This window comes from Zonotrichia albicollis, chromosome Z, assembly GCF_047830755.1.
Source record: "Zonotrichia albicollis isolate bZonAlb1 chromosome Z, bZonAlb1.hap1, whole genome shotgun sequence".
Taxonomy (NCBI): Eukaryota; Metazoa; Chordata; class Aves; order Passeriformes; family Passerellidae; genus Zonotrichia; species Zonotrichia albicollis.
Genome location: NC_133860.1, coordinates 127,821 through 146,313, shown reverse-complemented (window position 1 = coordinate 146,313; position 18,493 = coordinate 127,821). Strand labels below are relative to the sequence as shown.

The window sequence follows — 18,493 nt, the reverse complement described above, 5'->3', positions numbered from 1 at the left end:
AGAAAATGTTCTGTGTCACTTAGACAGTGATTGTGTTTCTGTGTTTGGTGTTGAATACAGGCATGATCCAGAAAAACTTGATGCCTTCATCATGGATAAAGCACTCTTAGATTATGAAGTGTCAATAGATGCTGACTGCAAGCTCCTAACTGTGGGAAAACCCTTTGCCATTGAAGGTAATAACCTGTTTTATAAGCTGTTCCTCATGTGCTGAATTTGCTTTGTTGTGCTGTGGTACTCTCAGTGAAAATATGGAGGTGAAACTGAGGACCCATTGAGGATTATGACAAAATCCTGAGTGACTGAGCAGAACAAAAGCTCCAGCCTTTTCTTCTGGTGTTTTTTTTGTTGTTTTTTTTTTTTTTTTTTGAGTTCTCGTATCACTTTTACCACCTGTTTCCAGGCCGGGTTGGGTGGAGCTTTGAGCAATTTGGCCTAAAGGAAGATCCCCCATGGCAGGCATTGGAATGAGATGTTCTTTAAGGTCCCTTCCAACCCAAACCATACTGTGATTCTATGATCTGTTGCCAAGCTCTATACAGAAATTATTCCAAGTGCTCAGGCAGTGTGTCTCCAGACAAGTAGGAGACAGAGTCCATTTCCCTGCTCACCATGAAAAGAGAGGCCCCTGAAATGAGGCTTCTTTTCTGCCAGTTCTCCTTGGTGACATGTGTTCAAAACCCAGTTCTAACATGTTCACAATGTGGTTCTGCAGTTTCACTCTCATCTGCAACAGGCAAATACTGTTCTCATTTTAAAGGTGAGCTCAAAGATTCCCACTGAATCTGTAGTTAATTGAGAAGGGAGCCTCCCCTGGTGCTTGGCCTCCTGCAGCCTTGAGAAATTAGCAAGGACATCTCAGAAGGCAGCCTGGAAGCAAGGTTGGTGTGAAGCTGCTTCCAGCATGGATGAGCACATAGGCAGCAGACTTTAGAAACCACTTTTGTGATAAATGGACAGTGCAAAGGACTGGTTCTTCCACTTTCCTCCCCTCCAAGGGCAATAGCTCCAGCTGCTCCCATCACAATGTAAAACAACCTCCTTCAGAAACCTGATAAATCCCTTTCAAAAAGGTCAGTTCTGCTGAAATAAAACCAGAAGCTTCCACAATTTCAATTCAAGTAGATTAGATTTCAGTATAGAAAAAGAAACAAACAAATAAACTGTACGGTTTTGGATAAGTGGGCTTCCTTCATTGCACCCAATTACAAAAAAAGCATGCTGAAAATGTGATATTTATAAGTTCTAGCTGTGCTAACTCTGAAACAAATCCTTTGATGTGAGCAAGTTTATTCAGGTGGAATTACAGGCACAATGCAAAAAACTCAGCAGCAAGGGAGAAGCATTGTAGAAACAGTTATCACCTCATCACTCATAAAAAAGTGAGCCACTGTCCTGGAAAATTCAGCACCTCTCTGTTTGTGAGGGCTTTTTCTTTCTTCCTGTGTTGATGTGGGTTTCTTTAAGGAGACAATCTGAAATTCTGAATTCTGAACTGAAAAACAAAAATCCACAGTGGACTAGAAATTAATCTCTGCAGGCAATTGGCATGCAACTGCATGTCTTCGAGGGATCAATTGTATTTGTTTCAAATTTCTTAAATCAAACCCCAGATTCTGGTAAAAGTACCACATTCAGAGTTACTGAATTCATTTTCACTTACACTAAGTCCTTTACCCACACTTTAACATGGTGAAAGATAGCACAGTGGCTAAAAACTGCATTTATTAGTGTCTGAAGATCCCTGTCACTGCAACAGCAGAAGTGCACGAACTGAAAACATAGCCCCGGGGCCTTAAATTGCTGTTTGATAAAAATGAAGATGGCTCCTGTATATATTGATGTGCGTAGAGCTCCTCATCAGAAAATGCATAGAAAGAAAATGTCACATCTGACACCACAGTCACATCCACTGCTCTAACAATCCAAGGGGATCACAGAATGATTTATGTAACATTGAGGCCCTTTTGCATTGCTGAAAGAATCCATGACAAGGGCATGAAAAGGTCTGTGTTTCTAGAGAAAATATTTATTAATCCATTGTCTCCATTTTAAGTTTTTGAATCTCCAGTTTTAGATATTTCTTGTGTGACCATAATAATGCTGAATTTGCTGATTCTGTTTATATTGGGTGACTTTATTTTGCACCAAAAAAGGTCTTGTCTCAGCATTCTCAGACCACAGTAAGCCAGGTTTGAGCTGGCTGGCTGGCTGAGAGTGCCAGCTTGCTCTTCCATGCTGAAATGAACATACATCAGCAAAAACCAAACAAGAAAGAGAGAGATGATTGCACTGTTCTCCCTTCTAGGATATGGCATTGGTCTTCCCCCCAACTCTCCGCTCACCTCAAACATCTCTGACCTGATTAGCCAGTACAAATCTCACGGCTTCATGGATGTTCTGCACGACAAGTGGTACAAGGTTGTTCCCTGTGGAAAACGAAGCTTCGCCGTCACGGAGGTAAGCAATGAACTCGAGTCACCTAAGTGAGGCTTTGTGCAAGCTGACAATTATCTCCCCTCTTTCCTAATGGCATGCCCACTTGGCAGGGGTGGATGGCAGCTGAAGGGAAGGAGGAGGCATCAAAGGCAAGAGCTGCTGACCCAGGCAGCAGTCAGGGCAGAGCAGGAGGAGCGTGTCAGTGAGATTGTGCTGCTGAGTGAGGCACCAGGGAGCTCCTCTGGACACAAGCAGGGCATAAGGAGGGCAGTAAAAATCGTGATCTGGTATATTTCATAGCAAACCTGTCTAATTCTGATTCCACTCAACTGTGTGTGTACCACGATCCACAGAGAGAGGGGGAGCTCAGGACATCCCAAATTTTTAATACATCCTGACCACTTCCAAACATGGGTGGCAGCTACCTGTACCAAAGATAGGATTTCAGGCTAGAAATGGTCTGCTAAAACACCATGCCAAGAAGAGAGGAGAAGTAGGTCTCACTTTATGTAGTTCTATGAGGAATGGAAGTAAATCTTCATGGATGTACCACATCACAGGAGTTACACCATTCTTTATGAGGAAAAGATAACTCTTACCAGAACAGCAGTTTTTCCTCAAGTTCCCTAGACTGTCAAGTGAAAAAAAAGATAAAGTATTGAAGAATCAAAAGCACCAGCAATGTGTGAAGCTTATAGCATACTCTTTTAGCTGAAGGTCTTCCAGGAGGGATAGGTTATGTCTTCTCACAGGTACAGAACAGTTAGAACTCTGCTTTCTCCTTCTCAGACCGTTCAGCCAAATGCCAAACACACACATGGTGTTCCCTGAGGAAGTGGCAGCATTCCCCTATCAAAGAGAATCTCAGTTTCCTGGACTCTGACTCCCACTTTTCAATGATCAGCTGCAAACCTCTGGCAGCTAACTAAATCACTACAAAGGTAGCATTTTTTTGAGATACGACAAAGCAAATCTTTATTTGGCATTTTTAATATATAATTTGTTGGGGTATTTCTGCAGGTCTTACTACATTCTTTACTTTTTCATTACAGTTGTGTCAATAGGAAATAAATTATATTTTAACATCAGACATTCATGGAAGAAAATTCAATTTATTTTTATCCAACTTACTCATTTTTTCTTTCTTTTTTTATGTGATTAATTCAACACAAGAAAGCAAACTTAAATAGAAGTGTATATTCGCTTCTCTTTCTGATTTAGCTTATCTGAAGATTGTATTATCATGTAAAAAGGAAATTGTCTTCTTAAAATAGCAGTTTCTTCAATGACTTCTTGTTCCTCTACTTTTTAACAAGTCTTTTGAATTAAATCTCAGGAAATTACAAGGTGGTAATGCTATAAATTACCTCAACATTGCTTAAAACTGAAAACTCTTACAGCAGAGAAAACTTACCTTCCTAGTAAATCCCTAGTGATGTGACAAAAGGAGCTTCCTCTGATCATGTCTTACCCCACAGCATTCATCTGGGGCTGTATGCTCTCTATTCTTAGTCATAGAATAAATTCCAGTCAAAAGTACAATTTTATCTAGTACTAGTTTACTCTCAGAACATGCGGTTCCTTCTGAAGTCTGTGGACCGAGGTGCTTAGATCCCCTGGGAGGGGCATGAGATGATACACTGGACTGCAGAAGTATTAGAACCTGAGTAATACCTGCCTATAAAAATTGTAAATAGATGTACATATATGGGGGTCCTTGCTCAAACTGTTACTAAGAGAGGTGCATGATCAACACAAGATTCCTCAAGGCCTACCAACAAAGGGAAAGGAGGTGGGGCAAAAATCTGCTCCAGTCTGAAAATAAAGTTCAGATTTTGCCTGTGAATAGTCCCATGAAATTCTTTTGGGTTTTTTTTTTTTTTTTCACTATTGAATAGATTTTAACCACAGGATTTATGGGACGCCTTAAGCATGGCATGACAGATGGAGGACATGTTGTGCTTTAACATAATTAATTCTTTTAGTATAACGTCCCTGTGAAGAAAGAAGGGCAGGTGTAGCTGCTCCCAGGCTGGTTGTCTGACCATAGTCCTTATTCCATCTTCAGTTGCACTAATTCAACATCCACAACTGAGTTTTTTGTTCAGAAACTAAAGTCCAACAAGTTGGTTCAGTTGTCTGAAATTAAGGACTCAGTTCATGGAGTCCAACAAGGCCAAGTGCAAGGCCCTGCACCTGGGCTGGGGCAATGCCAAGCACAGATACAGGCAGGGCACAAATACACAACGGATCGAGAGCAGCCCTGGGGAGAAGGACTTGGGGCATTGGTGGATTAGAAGCTCAGGATGCCCTGGCAATGTGCTCTGGCAGCCTAGAAAGCCAAAGATGTCCTGGGCTGCATCACTAAAAGTGTGGCAGAAGGTCAAGGGAGGTGATTGTGCGCCTCTGTTCCCTCTGGTGAGACCCCACCTGCAGAGCTGCATCCAGCTCCAGGATCCTCCGCATAAGAAGGACGTGGCACTGTTGGAGGAAATCCAGAGGAGACCACAAAGGTGATCAGAGGGCCTCTGCTCTGGACCCAGGCTGGGAGAGCTGGGGGTGTTCACCTGGAGAAGAGAAGGCTCCAGGGAGACCTTAGAGCCCCTTCCAGTGCCTAACTGGGATCCAAGAGAGCTGAAGAGGGACTTGGACAAGGGATGGAGTAACAGATAAGGGTTTAGACTGAAAGAGGTAGGTTGAGAGGAGATAAAAGGAAGAATTGAAACATTTAGGTGGCGAGACCCTGACAGAAATTGCCTAGAGAAGCTGTGGATACCCCACCCCTGAAAGTGTCCAAGACTAGATGGGACAGGGCTTGGAAGAAGCTGGTCTGGTGGTTGGTATCCCTACCCAGGGCAAGGGGTTCAAACTAGATGGTCTGTAAGGTCTCTTCAAAACCACAGCGTTCTAGGATTCTGTGAATCTAAAAAGTCACTGAAAGACCCTTATGCAATCAGAAAGTGAGCAGTAGCAGAATACCACTTGCAAGTCTGTGCCATTTGTGGGTAAGCTCAGCTAAGTCCAGATCTTCATTTTCCTGAGTTGCCTCACTTTCAATGTATCGCCCACATGCATCCCCTCTTCTTCATCCATTCCTTTTGGACAAGAACTTGGAGATTTTAGAATGTGTGATTTCTTAGTTGGGAGAAATTTATTAAACTTAACAGCCAAGCAGCAAACACTCTCCAAAGTACAGGTTCCCCACTGTTACAGCAAGAAGCATGGGAATTAGTCTTGGACTTACCTGTATGTTGGTTTGTATCATTTACTCCTGCACAGCCCAAAACTCTCTGTAACTTTACTCCCTGCACTCAGTCACAGTAGTATTCTGCAGATTCACTGAAGAGCGGACAGTGTTCAACAGAGAAGCAGATTATTCATTTTTTGAAAAAAATCTCAACTTCTCAGTGGGTGGTCATTCACATGGATTATTTACCAAAGTGAGACCCAGCAATTGCCTTTTGACAGCAAGAGTAAGGCTTTGTATTCTTCTATGCCGATTTGATAAATTTGGTCTGTGACATGCTGCACTTGTTCTCCAAGAGTAATGATGCCAAAATGGGAATATATGTAGGTGAAATACTGATCAGTATAGCCTTTAAATTGGTGGGATATCCATCATCCATTTTGGTCATTACCTCTTTAGCTGTGCCTGATTCATATCCACCTGCCACTCCTGCCCACTGAAGTTAATTTTTCTATAGATTTGTTTTGAGATCCATCTTCCTACTCACCATTTTTTGGTAATCTTACACTGGGAAATTATATTTCCTGTGGCAGAACTCAATGCTAGCTCTTCCCATCTCTCTCTCTCTCTCTCTGGCAGTGGATGAGCACTTTGCTTATTCTAAACTGCATTTCAAAACAAAGTTGTCCTGGAAAGAAATTATTCAGTCTGGGGCTGGAAGATTTGCAGTGAAAACCTTGCAGCTCTTCAAGCTGGGAAACCAATAAAGATGGTTTATTTTCTGATATTGCAGAGGTCAGAAGTGCTGTTTTGTATCAACCTCTTCAGCAAAAACACTTACCCAAGGTATCTGACCCTGACCAGCACCCACTGGATCATTTATGGGGCATGCAGCTAACTCAGGCTTGGAAAGGACACTGCAGTGAATTGCACTTTACCCTCTCCACTGCAGGTAATTGTGGATCGCAGTGGCTGTTCTTGGTGAGTGCTAGCCTCCAGCAATACTGCCTGAGTACTCTTGGTTTAAAATTGTAATGTTTTAGTTTCAAAGGAATGCCTATGTGGCCAAATTGCTGAGTTCCCTACTTAGGGGTGAAACATGGTGCAGGAGGGATAAGGGATTGACAGAGTTATATTTGCACATCATATCTGTGCATAATCAATGTAATTTGTTTTTATTTTTGCATAGAGTACACTCAGCTCTTCCTCTGCCCTACTGTTATTCTCACTGATGCCTCTTCATAAGGAGCCAGGCTTTTGGGACTTGCCTTTCCATCCCATTAGCTCCACCCAAGCTCAGAATAGACTACAGAGAGAAGGTTTTAACAAAAAAAGGGGAAAATCAGAAAGTGAGCAGAATGTTTCCCAGAGGGGTGGTGGATGCCCCCTCTGTGAAAGTGTTCAACCATCCCTGGAGGCATCCAAGGCTCCATGCTAGCTGTTCTAATTGAATATGGCCCTGCTTACTCTGGGGCAGTTGGACAAGGTAGCCTTGAAAGATCCCTTTCAACTCAAACCAGCCTATGATTCTGTGATTTTGGGGAACCAAAAATTTTGCAATTTTCTGCTCCTGGCAGCAAAGCAGCTCTGGAACTCAGCCAGCAGGGCAGCAGGCAGGGGTATCCCTGAAAGGCAAAGTGCCTGCAGTCAGTGGGTTTGGCTGCTCAGGCCAGGCAGTGATGACCAGGGCAGGGTTTATCAAGACAGTTCAAAAAAGAAGAGCCCTACCTGGTCCATGCTTTGGGAGAAGCTAATTAAGTGTATACAATCTTTCACAGCTTAAAAGCTTTCACAGTTTAAAAACATTTTTATGTTTTAAAAAATGTTACTGTTGAAACTGTATCTTCTGTTTCACTTGAAAGGTTTGTATTTCTCCTTTTATATTCATAATAATCACAGGACAGCTAGAACTCTAGAACTTAGACTGATTTCCATGTTGACTGGCAGTTCAATCAGATAACAACCAACACATGGAATAAAAAATGATATATTGCTGCATGCCATTATCCCAGCTATTAATATCAAGAACTTGCTGATGCTTCACACAAATGGTATCTAACCTGACATTTAAAATAACAATGTATGAAAGCACACAGACCTTGCAGCCCAAACTGACCCTGACAGTGGTGATGCTGGGGAAGGCAAAGTGCTGTGAACCTCCTCCCAGTGCCTGAGGGACAGGTCCATGCTAGCAGTGGGGATTGGTCCTTGACCACAGCCTTCCATCTGATCCAGATGGAAGCCACACAGAAAAAAAAAAAAAATCCTTTCATCTTTGAATCATGGAATAATTTAGGTAGGCAAAGACCTCTACGATCAATTAATCCAGCCATTAATGCAGCACTGCCAAGTCCACCACTAAACTGTGTCCCTAAGTGCCACATCTGCAGGTCTTTTAAATCCCTTCAGGAGTGGTAACTCCCATCAGTGGTGAGATCCGTCGATGGTTGTTAGCTCTCAAATTTCTGAAGGAACTTCCTCAAACTCACTGGTCTTTTGCCTGAATTTATGATCTTTGGCCTCAGCATCACTCAAGAGGCACAATCAGACAGTGCCTCATTCATCTTGCCGTGATTTCACCTAGTTGTCATCCAGAAAATTGTGCCTTTCTGCTCTGTCTTCTTCCTAGTCCCCTCAAAGGTCAACCAATAGTTTCCTTTTTTGTTACACCCATCGCTTGACAACTCAACAGTGACTTTTCCAACCTTGAAGTTCTGGTTTATGTTTGTCCCTGGTGCACTGCAGGTGTCAAGGAAAGGCCATGCAGACACTTCCAAAAAGGAAACAAAATGCAATGTGCTCATAAATAGCAGCTGCCCATCAGTCACCTTTCACAGTGCCTTGTCATGAGAGCATGAAAAACAAACACAAAGAACAGGGAAAAAAGGTTCTGCTGTACCAACACACTTTTCTCAGTCTGCCCGTATGCTGTCTAGGGGGGGAGAGGTGGCCCCTGCCCACAGGAGGAACTGGGAATGTTTCCAGAAAGGGTCTCACAAAGTGACAGATGTTGCATTGAAAAGGGGTCATCTCAGTGTGGGAAGAAACAGTGGGTTCTGTTGAACTGTGGAAAGAAATACTTTGCACAACAGTCCTGCAGAAGGGAGTGAATGAGTATTGACTCTGTCAACAGAGTCAGGAGATGTGTCCTGCAAATGAGTAAAAGATTTAGATTCATCCACTGAAACTGAAAACAAACAAAAGAAAAAGGTGACTGTCTGAAGAGGTGCTGACAGGGCTTGGAAAATTGATGAGTAGAAAATAAAACATTTATTACAAAACAGTGTTTTTCCAGCTCTGTGCAAAACCCTCACAACAAGCAGGGAAGGGAACTTGTCTTGCCAATATGAGACAGTATTTACAGTATCTTAAAATTTGTCACTCGAAACTCTAAAGCCATGGTCATCAGTCTTTGGGGGGGATAATCTCCCTGAAGAGATTAAATATGTATTATTTTTAAACTGCTACTTCTTTGAGAGCACAGAAAGCCATAAGAATGAAAATCAAGTCTAAAAATAAGTCTCTCTGCAGCTACAAAAAATGCCACAACATGGAAAGGGGGACACGTTTTAATAACACTTAGCTGACTAAATAAAAGTATCAGCATCAGTAGGATTTTGCAAGCCTACTGAGATGTGTAAATGAGTTTAGAATTCTACCCTTCGTATCCATTTATCCCTACTAATTCCTTATCAGTACAGGTGCTGCAAACTGAACTTCCAAAGATCAGCAAACCTTTTAAAGAGAAAATGCAATCAAGAAAATACAGTTTATTATTATACTTAACACACACATGATACCCGTATTTAGTATTTGCGTTCAGCAGTGTGTAGCACCAATATCTGTTCTGCACTGCCAACTTGCAGATTATCCACAAGAATCTTTACAAGCTTCTAATTAGTCAAAGTTGGATCACAGGAGTATTTGATGACTTATTCAGTGCAGCCAGGGAGAGTAAAGCACTTACAGTCTCCTGTAGTAGGGAGTAAAACAGTTCTTCCCATGAAAACAAATGCTGAAATCACTAAGTGCCGTTTTTGTCTCTACTGCCTGCTCCAAAGTGAACACAAATGTCAGACTGGCTTCTCTGCATCCCTTTACTTCTCTTCAGGGTTAAAAAAAGAAAAAAAGGCACACAACTAGAGTGGAAAAAACAGGAAGTATTCAGATAGCAACTGCACATATGGGTTGATAAATTGGAAAAGTGTCTTCAAGGATGTATTGTAAAGAAAAAGCACATATCTTCTGTTGTATTTGTTGGTGTCTAGAAAATGCCAATTTCCCAATTTGCCAGTGGGAAGCAATCTGGAGGCTGTTGCAACTGTCGTGGTTAGTACCCATTAGCAGTAATTATCGCAGGATTGACTGCACTGCCTATTGCTCCAGAAGAATTACATGACCATAACTGAGTTCATTCTCCTAAAATGCAGGAAGCTACCTCCTGGATTTATGATTACAAACTTGGAGCAAGGACTGCATTTTTATCCTGGCTTAAGACAGAATACACCACATGGTGGGCTTTTATTCCTTAGGAAAAAATAAAATACAATAAAAGGAAATAAAAATAATACATTGCAGTATAGAAATCCACCAGTTTGTTTTCTGTTGCCACCCCCAACCCACATACTCACTTCCCTAGCCCCTAACCCTTGAGCAGAGAGGAATGCAGTAATGCAGAGAAACCGGGTTTCTTTCCTGCTCTTTCCATGTATATTCTATGTATGCTCCTAAAAATACATAAAAGAGCAACAAAATAAGTATTTGAGCTTGCTCCTCTAATGAGAGAAGCCTCTATTAGAGGTTGAAAATGAGAGCTGCTTCTATTAGATGGTTTCCTTTACTATTTAACGTGTCTCTAATTACAGATAGCTGATAAATAGCCAATTTACAATGGTTTGTGAATATGCTGATACTGCTATGTATAATCACTCCACACTGCATTAATTATTTCTACCCTACCTTGTTTTCCCCCTTAATTTAGTCTCAAAAATTTCCTTTTACTCTGCAGCCTTTATCATGCAGCTCTTCCAATGTATTACCTTCTTCATTGCTAGATGAAATATTATTGATGCTTTGTTTTGGCACTTCCTTTGCTAGGAAAAGATGTCTTGTTTGGGACAATTTCAAAAGCCATCCATTACAGGTGAAAAACTCATCTGGGATGACAGTGCTGGAATTTCTTTCACCTGCTTCCAGGGAAGGTAGAAAACAATTCTGCAGAGCTGACAGGACAGGGAGCCAGACCCTCATCAGCGTAAATCAGAGAGGCTTTGCTGAAGATGAGGGAGTTATTTTTCACGTAAGGAGCTAGCCAAGTGTGCTTTCTGTAGCAGTGCTGGAGTGGCATCAAACACTGACCCCAGGCATTCAGGAACCCCCACTGCAATAGGGCTTTTTATTATTATTTTGAATGGCTAGGGTTTTATGATATTACATTAAACCCAGTTCCCATGGCAAGAACCACCCACAGGCTGTTACTCTCTGTGACATCCAACAGCTGGAGCCTGGGAGCACTGGTAGATAAGTGTATTCATCAGATGACTGAGCAAACACATAACCTGTTCATTATTGTTCTGTTTGTTCTCATGTTTACTGTTAGCTCTGCATCTCTAAGTTGTTGCATACTTGCATTTGAACACCCTTTCTTGGAAGGGAGTGATTTGCATTAGAACTTCCTGGAGAACTGGCAAAAGCAGCTTTAACCAGCATGTTCCGCTATTTGGGATAGCAGGTTTTTTGCTTCTTACAGATACTTAGAGATGTGTCAAATTCAAAGGTGAGCCATACTGAGGCCTTAACTCTGAGACTTCTGAGAAAAAGGTCAGACGTGGGACCTCATTCTTATTTTATTCTACCTGGGCTAAAAGTTGGGCTTCACTGCCAGAACTACAGTCAAACACTTTGGTGCTTGAGCAGTGTAAAGCATTACCACCTGTAATCTCTGTGTCACCCTCCTATGCCCCCAGCTGAAAGGACAAACTGTGATACAGCAGATCATAAGAAATTGTGATGTGGAGAGGCAAGTTTTGCCTTGAGGTTGAATTGATGCAGTTTCCATAACAAAAAAACCCTTGTGCCAAAATTTTGACACACTTCTACCCCAGAGCCATTTTGCTATGTCTTTCTTATGGTTTCCAGGTTCTTTAGAAATTGCTTTTACACCTCCATTAGACCCTTCAACACCCTAGAAGTGTTTATTCACTAGTACAAAAATTCTCGTCTTGAAAGTTCTGCTCAGTGTGCTTCGGGACAAGGAGGCTGATTTTGGCAGAGGATCCCCAAAACAAGAATCCATTGCCAGTGCCAGTATGGGAAAGTTCTCACTCTGCTAGATTGCAGAAGCTCTGTTCTTGTAAAAAACTCGCGATATGGTATCTCATACCATTGTGTTCTAAAGAGCAGAAATCAAAATGCAAACCAGAAGAGAGAAATACAGCTCACCCTACCAAAGTACACAGAGGGACTTCCGAGCCCTCAGCTTCAGTGGACTCATCAGTTATGAACTCTGTGGCTTAAAATGACCTTAGAACAAGACTTCACAAATATTCTGTGATGCATCTTCTCACTAATTCCAGTTTCTTTTTCCAACTTATGGAAATACTCATAATAAAGCACAATCCCCACTCCCACCCATGGAGCAAATGAACACAAGGAACACAACAGGTCCAGGGTAGCAGTATCACAGATGACACACAACCCTTCCCAAACGCTGCTCCTCTTTTTTTTTTCACTCATTTACTTGGTGAGTAACATTGTTTAATAGAAAGACACAACTGGACTTTGTGTTCCTGGAAATATTTCCATAATAATCTGTGAGCAGTAATTTTTTGCAAGGGATTTTAGTTATTTATAAACTTAGTTATGGAGGCCTGAGAACAGAGGTACAACATGCATACCTCACCCACACATTGCAGTACAGGTATCTGTGGTACAGATTTCTGCTCTACACAGTTTCTTGGTGTTCAAACATCATTACTGCCAATAAGACAAATTAATTAAAGGCTTTCTATCCTACATGAAAAGGGTGGATTGGCAGAAAAAGGTGTATGTGTTCCTGTTTTCCATAGCTGTAGTCAGAGTTCCTAACACAGTTTCAGTCCTATTAATGTAGGGAGTGGAGAGGTGCCATGTTTGTGCTACTTACTTCACATTTTCTCCATGACCCTCCATCAAGGGCAAAGCACAAAAATGGAAAGTTCACAATCAATTCCCTGAAAATATGAACACTTATAGAGCAGTAGCTCACTGCTGATGAAGGACTTGCTTTACAGCTCATTGACTACATTCTATCAAGCAGTACTTTCTTTTACAAATGCAAAGACACTGCAAACACCATATTCTTGTACATTTAACACTCCACCTCATTAGGGGAATTTCTCAGTTTCCCTGGTGTTTGGCTGATTCTCTTCCCATGACAGAGCCTTTGCTCTGGCTGAACACCAAGCAGCACAGAAAGGCTTTGCTGTAAACTCTATCCATACTATTCTGCATTATTTCACCACTCTGTATTCAGTCAGAGCACATTTCCACATGAGAAAACAAAGCATCTACTCCAGCACACTAACAACCTCCTGCCTTAACTTTTCCTTTTGATTTTATTCACAGACACTGCAGATGGGGATAAAGCATTTCTCAGGGCTCTTCGTGATGTTGTGTGTTGGCTTTGGTTTGTCCATTCTCACCACTATTGGGGAGCACATCGTGTACAGACTGGTCCTGCCACGAATCAAGAAAAAATCCAAGATGAAGTACTGGCTCCATACCAGTCAGGTATGTTCTTCAGGTGTTCTGAAGGGACCCTGTAGAAGTTGTGGGGCTGACCAAGAAAGCCTGGACAAGAATTAGTTATGAAATGCTGTAAGAGCACTGACAGTTGGAATTTGAATGGTGTCAGCAGCTTCTGGAGTTTGAAGAGGCTGACCTAAGGATGGAATGGGAAACACAGAGGAAATTTAAATATTATTTAAATATTCCGTTGCAAAGCTTATGGAGGGACCCCTCCATTTGCGCTTGCAGCCTCACAGCTCAGCTCTTTTGGATGATGGAAGCAAAAGTGTTGTTATCCTGAACTGGCAAACCAGAACATTCCACCTCACTGTTACAGGTTCCCAAACCTGTTAGGCATGCAGGAAATGCTGGGTAACCTCCCTCATTATTCAAGAGAAACTAATGGGACAGAATTGCTCTGGGTGTTTGCTCTAAAGGAAGAAGTTACTTTACAACAAAAGGCAGAAAAGGGAAGAACTTCCATTGCTTTAAAGCAGCACAGAGGAAGAAATCTTTTAAAACTAATTTAACACCAAGGATTGTTCCCAAACTATTAATCAACTTTCCAGCTTGCCTTTCTTTGGGAAAGAACAGGAAAATAAATCTGTTGTAATGACAAAGCACAGACAATTGCTTGTATCCTTCAATGTGCTAAATAATTTATGCTCAGGTCCATCATACAAAGCCCAAATTGTTTACCTATTTGTGGAGCCATTTTTAATCTTACTTCTACTAATTTATGTTCCTCTTTTTCCTCTAGAGACTACATCGTGCTCTAAACAGTTCATTTATTGAGGAAAAACATCAGCCTAAGAAAAAACGAGTAGAAAAGAGGTAGGAAGCTATCCACGCCTTAAAACACAAACTATAAAAATTACTTTGAAATTAAATGCCTTCTGTTTGGATATACAGTTATGCCCCAAAGGTAATAGCGTTAAAAAAAAGGAAACAAGATAGAAGTGACAAATGAAGAAGGCAGAAATTAATTATTTTTTCTAGTATTAAATCTAGAAATCTTGTCCTTTCATGATTTTAAATGCAGCTAATAAAAAACCTCCCACTGCAAAGAGAGGCTTCGCAGTTGAAGTCCACTTGTGTTTAGGGAATGGAGTTTAGGGAATGAATGACTTCCACGCCAAAGCACTGGCAGGTAACTGGGGCTCTGAGAGGCAGAGCCTTTAGAGGCAAAGAGAGATCAGGCACTCACATGCCTGAAACTCCTTCAGCTCTCTTCTTTGAATAAGAAAGCTGAGGAGAGGCAAATGCAGTCCTTTGAAAATTATTGCATCCAACAAGTGTTGTTGGAGAAAAACGTAGGTAACAGCTTGGCCTTGTTTTCATAGCTTGTGTCTTCTGCAGAGGAGACAATGGGATGTACAGCTTCCAGGAACACAAGGCATTGCATGGAACTGTGCATGTGCTCAGCAACTCAACTCTACTGGTGCACTTTGTAAGGACACAGACAGCAGCACTGCTTTTCTACAGAGAAGTTCAGGCACAGAGTATAGAATACAAAAGGTCTTTCAGAATGTTACTGGATGTTTGGCCTGACTGAAACCTACAGATGTATGTGGTGTTTCTTTAATAATCCTCTGCTAAAGGCAGCAAATATAAATGAGTAAGCATCTCTAAGCTCCTAACCTGCCTTTATATACACAAATGTCTAAAAATGCCTGCAATTGATCTCCTTTGTTCATTCCTTCATCTTATCAAAGAACACCATGTATGGAACCTGCTTTCACACAGCCACTCCTGGCTTTTGATCTGTGAGCAGCAGGAGAGACCATGAGTGCTGCAAAATGTTTCCTTCTGCTGCACCCTCCTTGTTTGGTGGAACAGGAGGAGATGGTGCATAAGCCCCCCAGGCAATGGCTTAGAAAAAGATCCATGCAAATAATCTTCCAACTTGGGAGAGTGAAGATGTACAGCAGTCCAAAACCTTCTGCCCACACAGCAGTCATCCCTCAGGTGTGTGCATGTACACCCACCCACTGTGCTTGCTCTTCTCAGCATCTCGGGGCTGCTGTTTGCACAGAACTGGGATGAATTTAGAGCCACGAGTGGGATGTCCAGATTGTCATGAACACTCATCAAGGCAATGCACTGATGCCTTGTGAAAGCTGACCTAGATCAGAGACTAGACAGAGCTAAAGAATAAAGTAGGTATTTATTAAGAGGCCTCAGATAGATCCACCTTGGGCAGCACAACCCAAAATGGCCATAAAAATGGACGACAGGTCATGGGGTCTCATACTTTTATAAGTTTTGGTCCGTTAGCATATTGGAGCTAATTGTCCAATTACAGCTTTAGCCCATGAAGTCCCATCCTTCTTGTTTTCTCTCTTCAGTCCAGCAGTGTTCATGCTCAGGGGCGGGAGATCTGGATTGGCTGTCTTTGGTCCCCAGCTAGAGAAAGAATTGTTTTGTCTACCTATTCTGTGAAGAGAGCTTACAATCCCCTAATATGAGGCTCAACACTACACAATAAAGCAGAATAAAATCTGAAATATGAAAGCTAAAACCTGAGCCATCAGCACAACACAGAGCTCTCAAATCACTGACATTATCACACGTGCTTTCATTCCTGCTGGGCCCTGAAGAACTCTTAAAAGCACCAAAGATACAGAAAAGAGGTGGAAAAAATTGGCATCATGCTACTGCAGGTATCCTCCTGGAGGAAAATCTGTTGGGTTTCTTAAGGTCGCCAAAACTACAAAAGCTGCTCAGCATCAGTACCAAATTTTAAATGGTTTTATTGACTTGGTGAAACTGGAGTGCTAACTGTGGACTGGCATTTGTTAAAATCAACTGCCCGGTCTTGGAGTCTTCCCATCTTTTATTCTGAAATATGAGAATATAGCTGATCTGCACAAAAATAAGCAACTCTACATACACATCCCTGCTGGGATTCCCTGAGCTCTCTGGAGCATGATCCAGGCAGGGGCTGCTGCTCCTGCCTGACACCTCCCCTCCAGTCTCTTCTCTCTGCCAGCCCATCTCTTGGAAAACACCCCCAGTCACCACCTCCTTGAACAAAATTTTCACTTTCCAAGTTCCTTTACTGCAGTCAGATGAGAAAAGTATCCATCCCTTAAACCAACTGCTTTCAGCAGTCACAACCCTGAAATATCAACCTCCTCCCTTAACCTGCCACATAGAGCTCACACGCCTTTTGTCCAAGGATACCCAGAGAAGAGCTTGAGAAGGGAGCAGTTTGAAACACAACTGCTTCAGAGTTTAAACCTGCCTTTATCAAATGAGCACACACCAACCTGTCCCAAAGGAAAAGCAGGCAGGAAAGAGAAGCTCCTCTCCCACAACAGCAAGCTCTGTGCTTCCTTCTGTTCCAGCTGGAGGGTGGAGGCCATGGGCTACACCTCACTTTGGGAAGGAGCCCTGGGAATTGGCCTGATCTGGGAGGGCACCAAAAGGAATTCCCCAAAAACTAGGAAAAAGTTCTCTAGAATCAAAATATTATGGAAGTATTTCTGCAGGAAAAAAAATTGAAGCATTTCAAAAAGTTCCCAGACTGAAATTTGTGCTCCAATTTGACAGCCTTTAAGTCTCTGTGGTGTGTCAGGAAGCTCAGGAACGAACCGGCAAGGCTTGGATAAACATCATTGGTTTAAACATCATCCCCCAGAGCACAAGCAGCTCCCCAACAAGACTTCAAGACTAAAGGACAAAGCTTCTCCCTTCACCTCTCCACAGCAGCTCTGGGGAGTCTCTTTCCTTCTCCATGAGAGCAAATGCCCAAGTCAGAACTGACTAGTAACACACAAAGGACTAACACTGTAATAAACTTGCACATTGCAACCACAGAAGCTTTCAGAAGCTTTGAAGGACTCAGATTTTCCTGAGCTGCAGCTGAGTAATTTCATAACTGAAAAAAAGTTTTGGGAAAGATTACATTCAGGGTTCTGTTCTAGCCTCTGCTATGGTTAAATCACAAAAATTTGGTCATTTAAATTCATGATTTGTGCTTTGCAAGAAAACATAATTTCAGGGATAAAGGAATAATATTTCTATGTAACATGCAACAGCAGCCTTATATTTTTCCAGTAGGATGGCCGACAGTGGAGGTCTGCACACAGACAAGAGCAGGCCCTGATGTGGTGTTAACTCTCTTCTCTCTGTTCAGGGCCCATGTGGGGAACAGCCAGCATGCAGTGTGGAACACAGCCAACCTGGGCAACTGCCACCGAAAAAAATACATCTGCACTGATGAGGGGCAAAACGAAGTGACAATCCATCAGCACCAGGACATCCCCCTGCCACAGGGGAGGAGAGAGACCCCGCCTTCCTTAACCACCAACGGGAAAGCAGAGTCCCTCAACACTGCGAGGACCTCGGTGCTGCAAGAGCTGACAGAGCTGGAGAAGCAGATTGAAATCATCAAGCAGGAGTTGCAGCTTGCCATGGACAGGAAATCAGAGCTGGAAGAGTATGCACGGACAAACAGAACTGCAGAGCCCTAGGCCAACTTATCTGTGCCCTTCCCCTTTTCTTCCTTTCTCGCCTTCCTCTGTAAAATTTGTAACACACTTTTGTAATGCCAGAAAGGGGTGCAAAAATAAACCAGGCAATAAGCTCTTCAGGAGAGCAGAATTGCAGCAGCCCACAGCCACTGCCACCCTCCTGAGTTCTCCTTTCACAGCAAGTTTCTTATTCTCCTGGAAAACACCGGCCATTCCCAAGGGACTGGAGAGACAAGGAGCATCCCAATGAGAGTTCCTTGTTTCTCCACCTGACAGTACCGTGAGGTTTCACTTTTTTAGCCCTTTCTGTGCATTAATTAAGGGGAAAAAAAAAAGAAAAAGAAACCAAAAAAAGGTTTAAAGTGTTCATTGGCAGTATGTCCCTTTGTTGGTACATTTTTGTTGTTTCTGTGTGGGTCTAGTCTCTGTTCATGTGAAGGCTCCTCACGGATGCCTCTTTATGGCAGGTGCTGTTCTGTGTTGGCAGTCCCTTCCTTCCTGGCACAGGCTCACAAGACAAATTCCTGGTGGCAAACCCACCACACACCATTCCCTCAGCTCTGTCACACAAATGGAGGTGTGGCAGCTCTGAGGCTGTGGTGAGGGAACTCACCCAGCTTAA

General features: G+C 42.4%; 1 protein-coding gene across 1 annotated transcript in view; it reads left to right on the top strand.

Annotated features, from left to right (window-relative positions):
• Positions 1-18,233, top strand: part of GRIN3A (glutamate ionotropic receptor NMDA type subunit 3A) — a 67,314-nt gene extending 49,081 nt beyond the window's left edge. Inside the window, exons 5-9 of the mRNA XM_005494600.4 lie at positions 61-176; positions 2,309-2,460; positions 13,232-13,396; positions 14,154-14,227; positions 17,535-18,233. Of these exons, the coding sequence (XP_005494657.2) occupies positions 61-176; positions 2,309-2,460; positions 13,232-13,396; positions 14,154-14,227; positions 17,535-17,871 (844 nt within the window). The 3' untranslated portion in view covers positions 17,872-18,233. The remainder of the gene's footprint in view (positions 1-60; positions 177-2,308; positions 2,461-13,231; positions 13,397-14,153; positions 14,228-17,534) is intronic.
• The last annotated feature ends 260 nt before the right edge of the window (positions 18,234-18,493 follow it).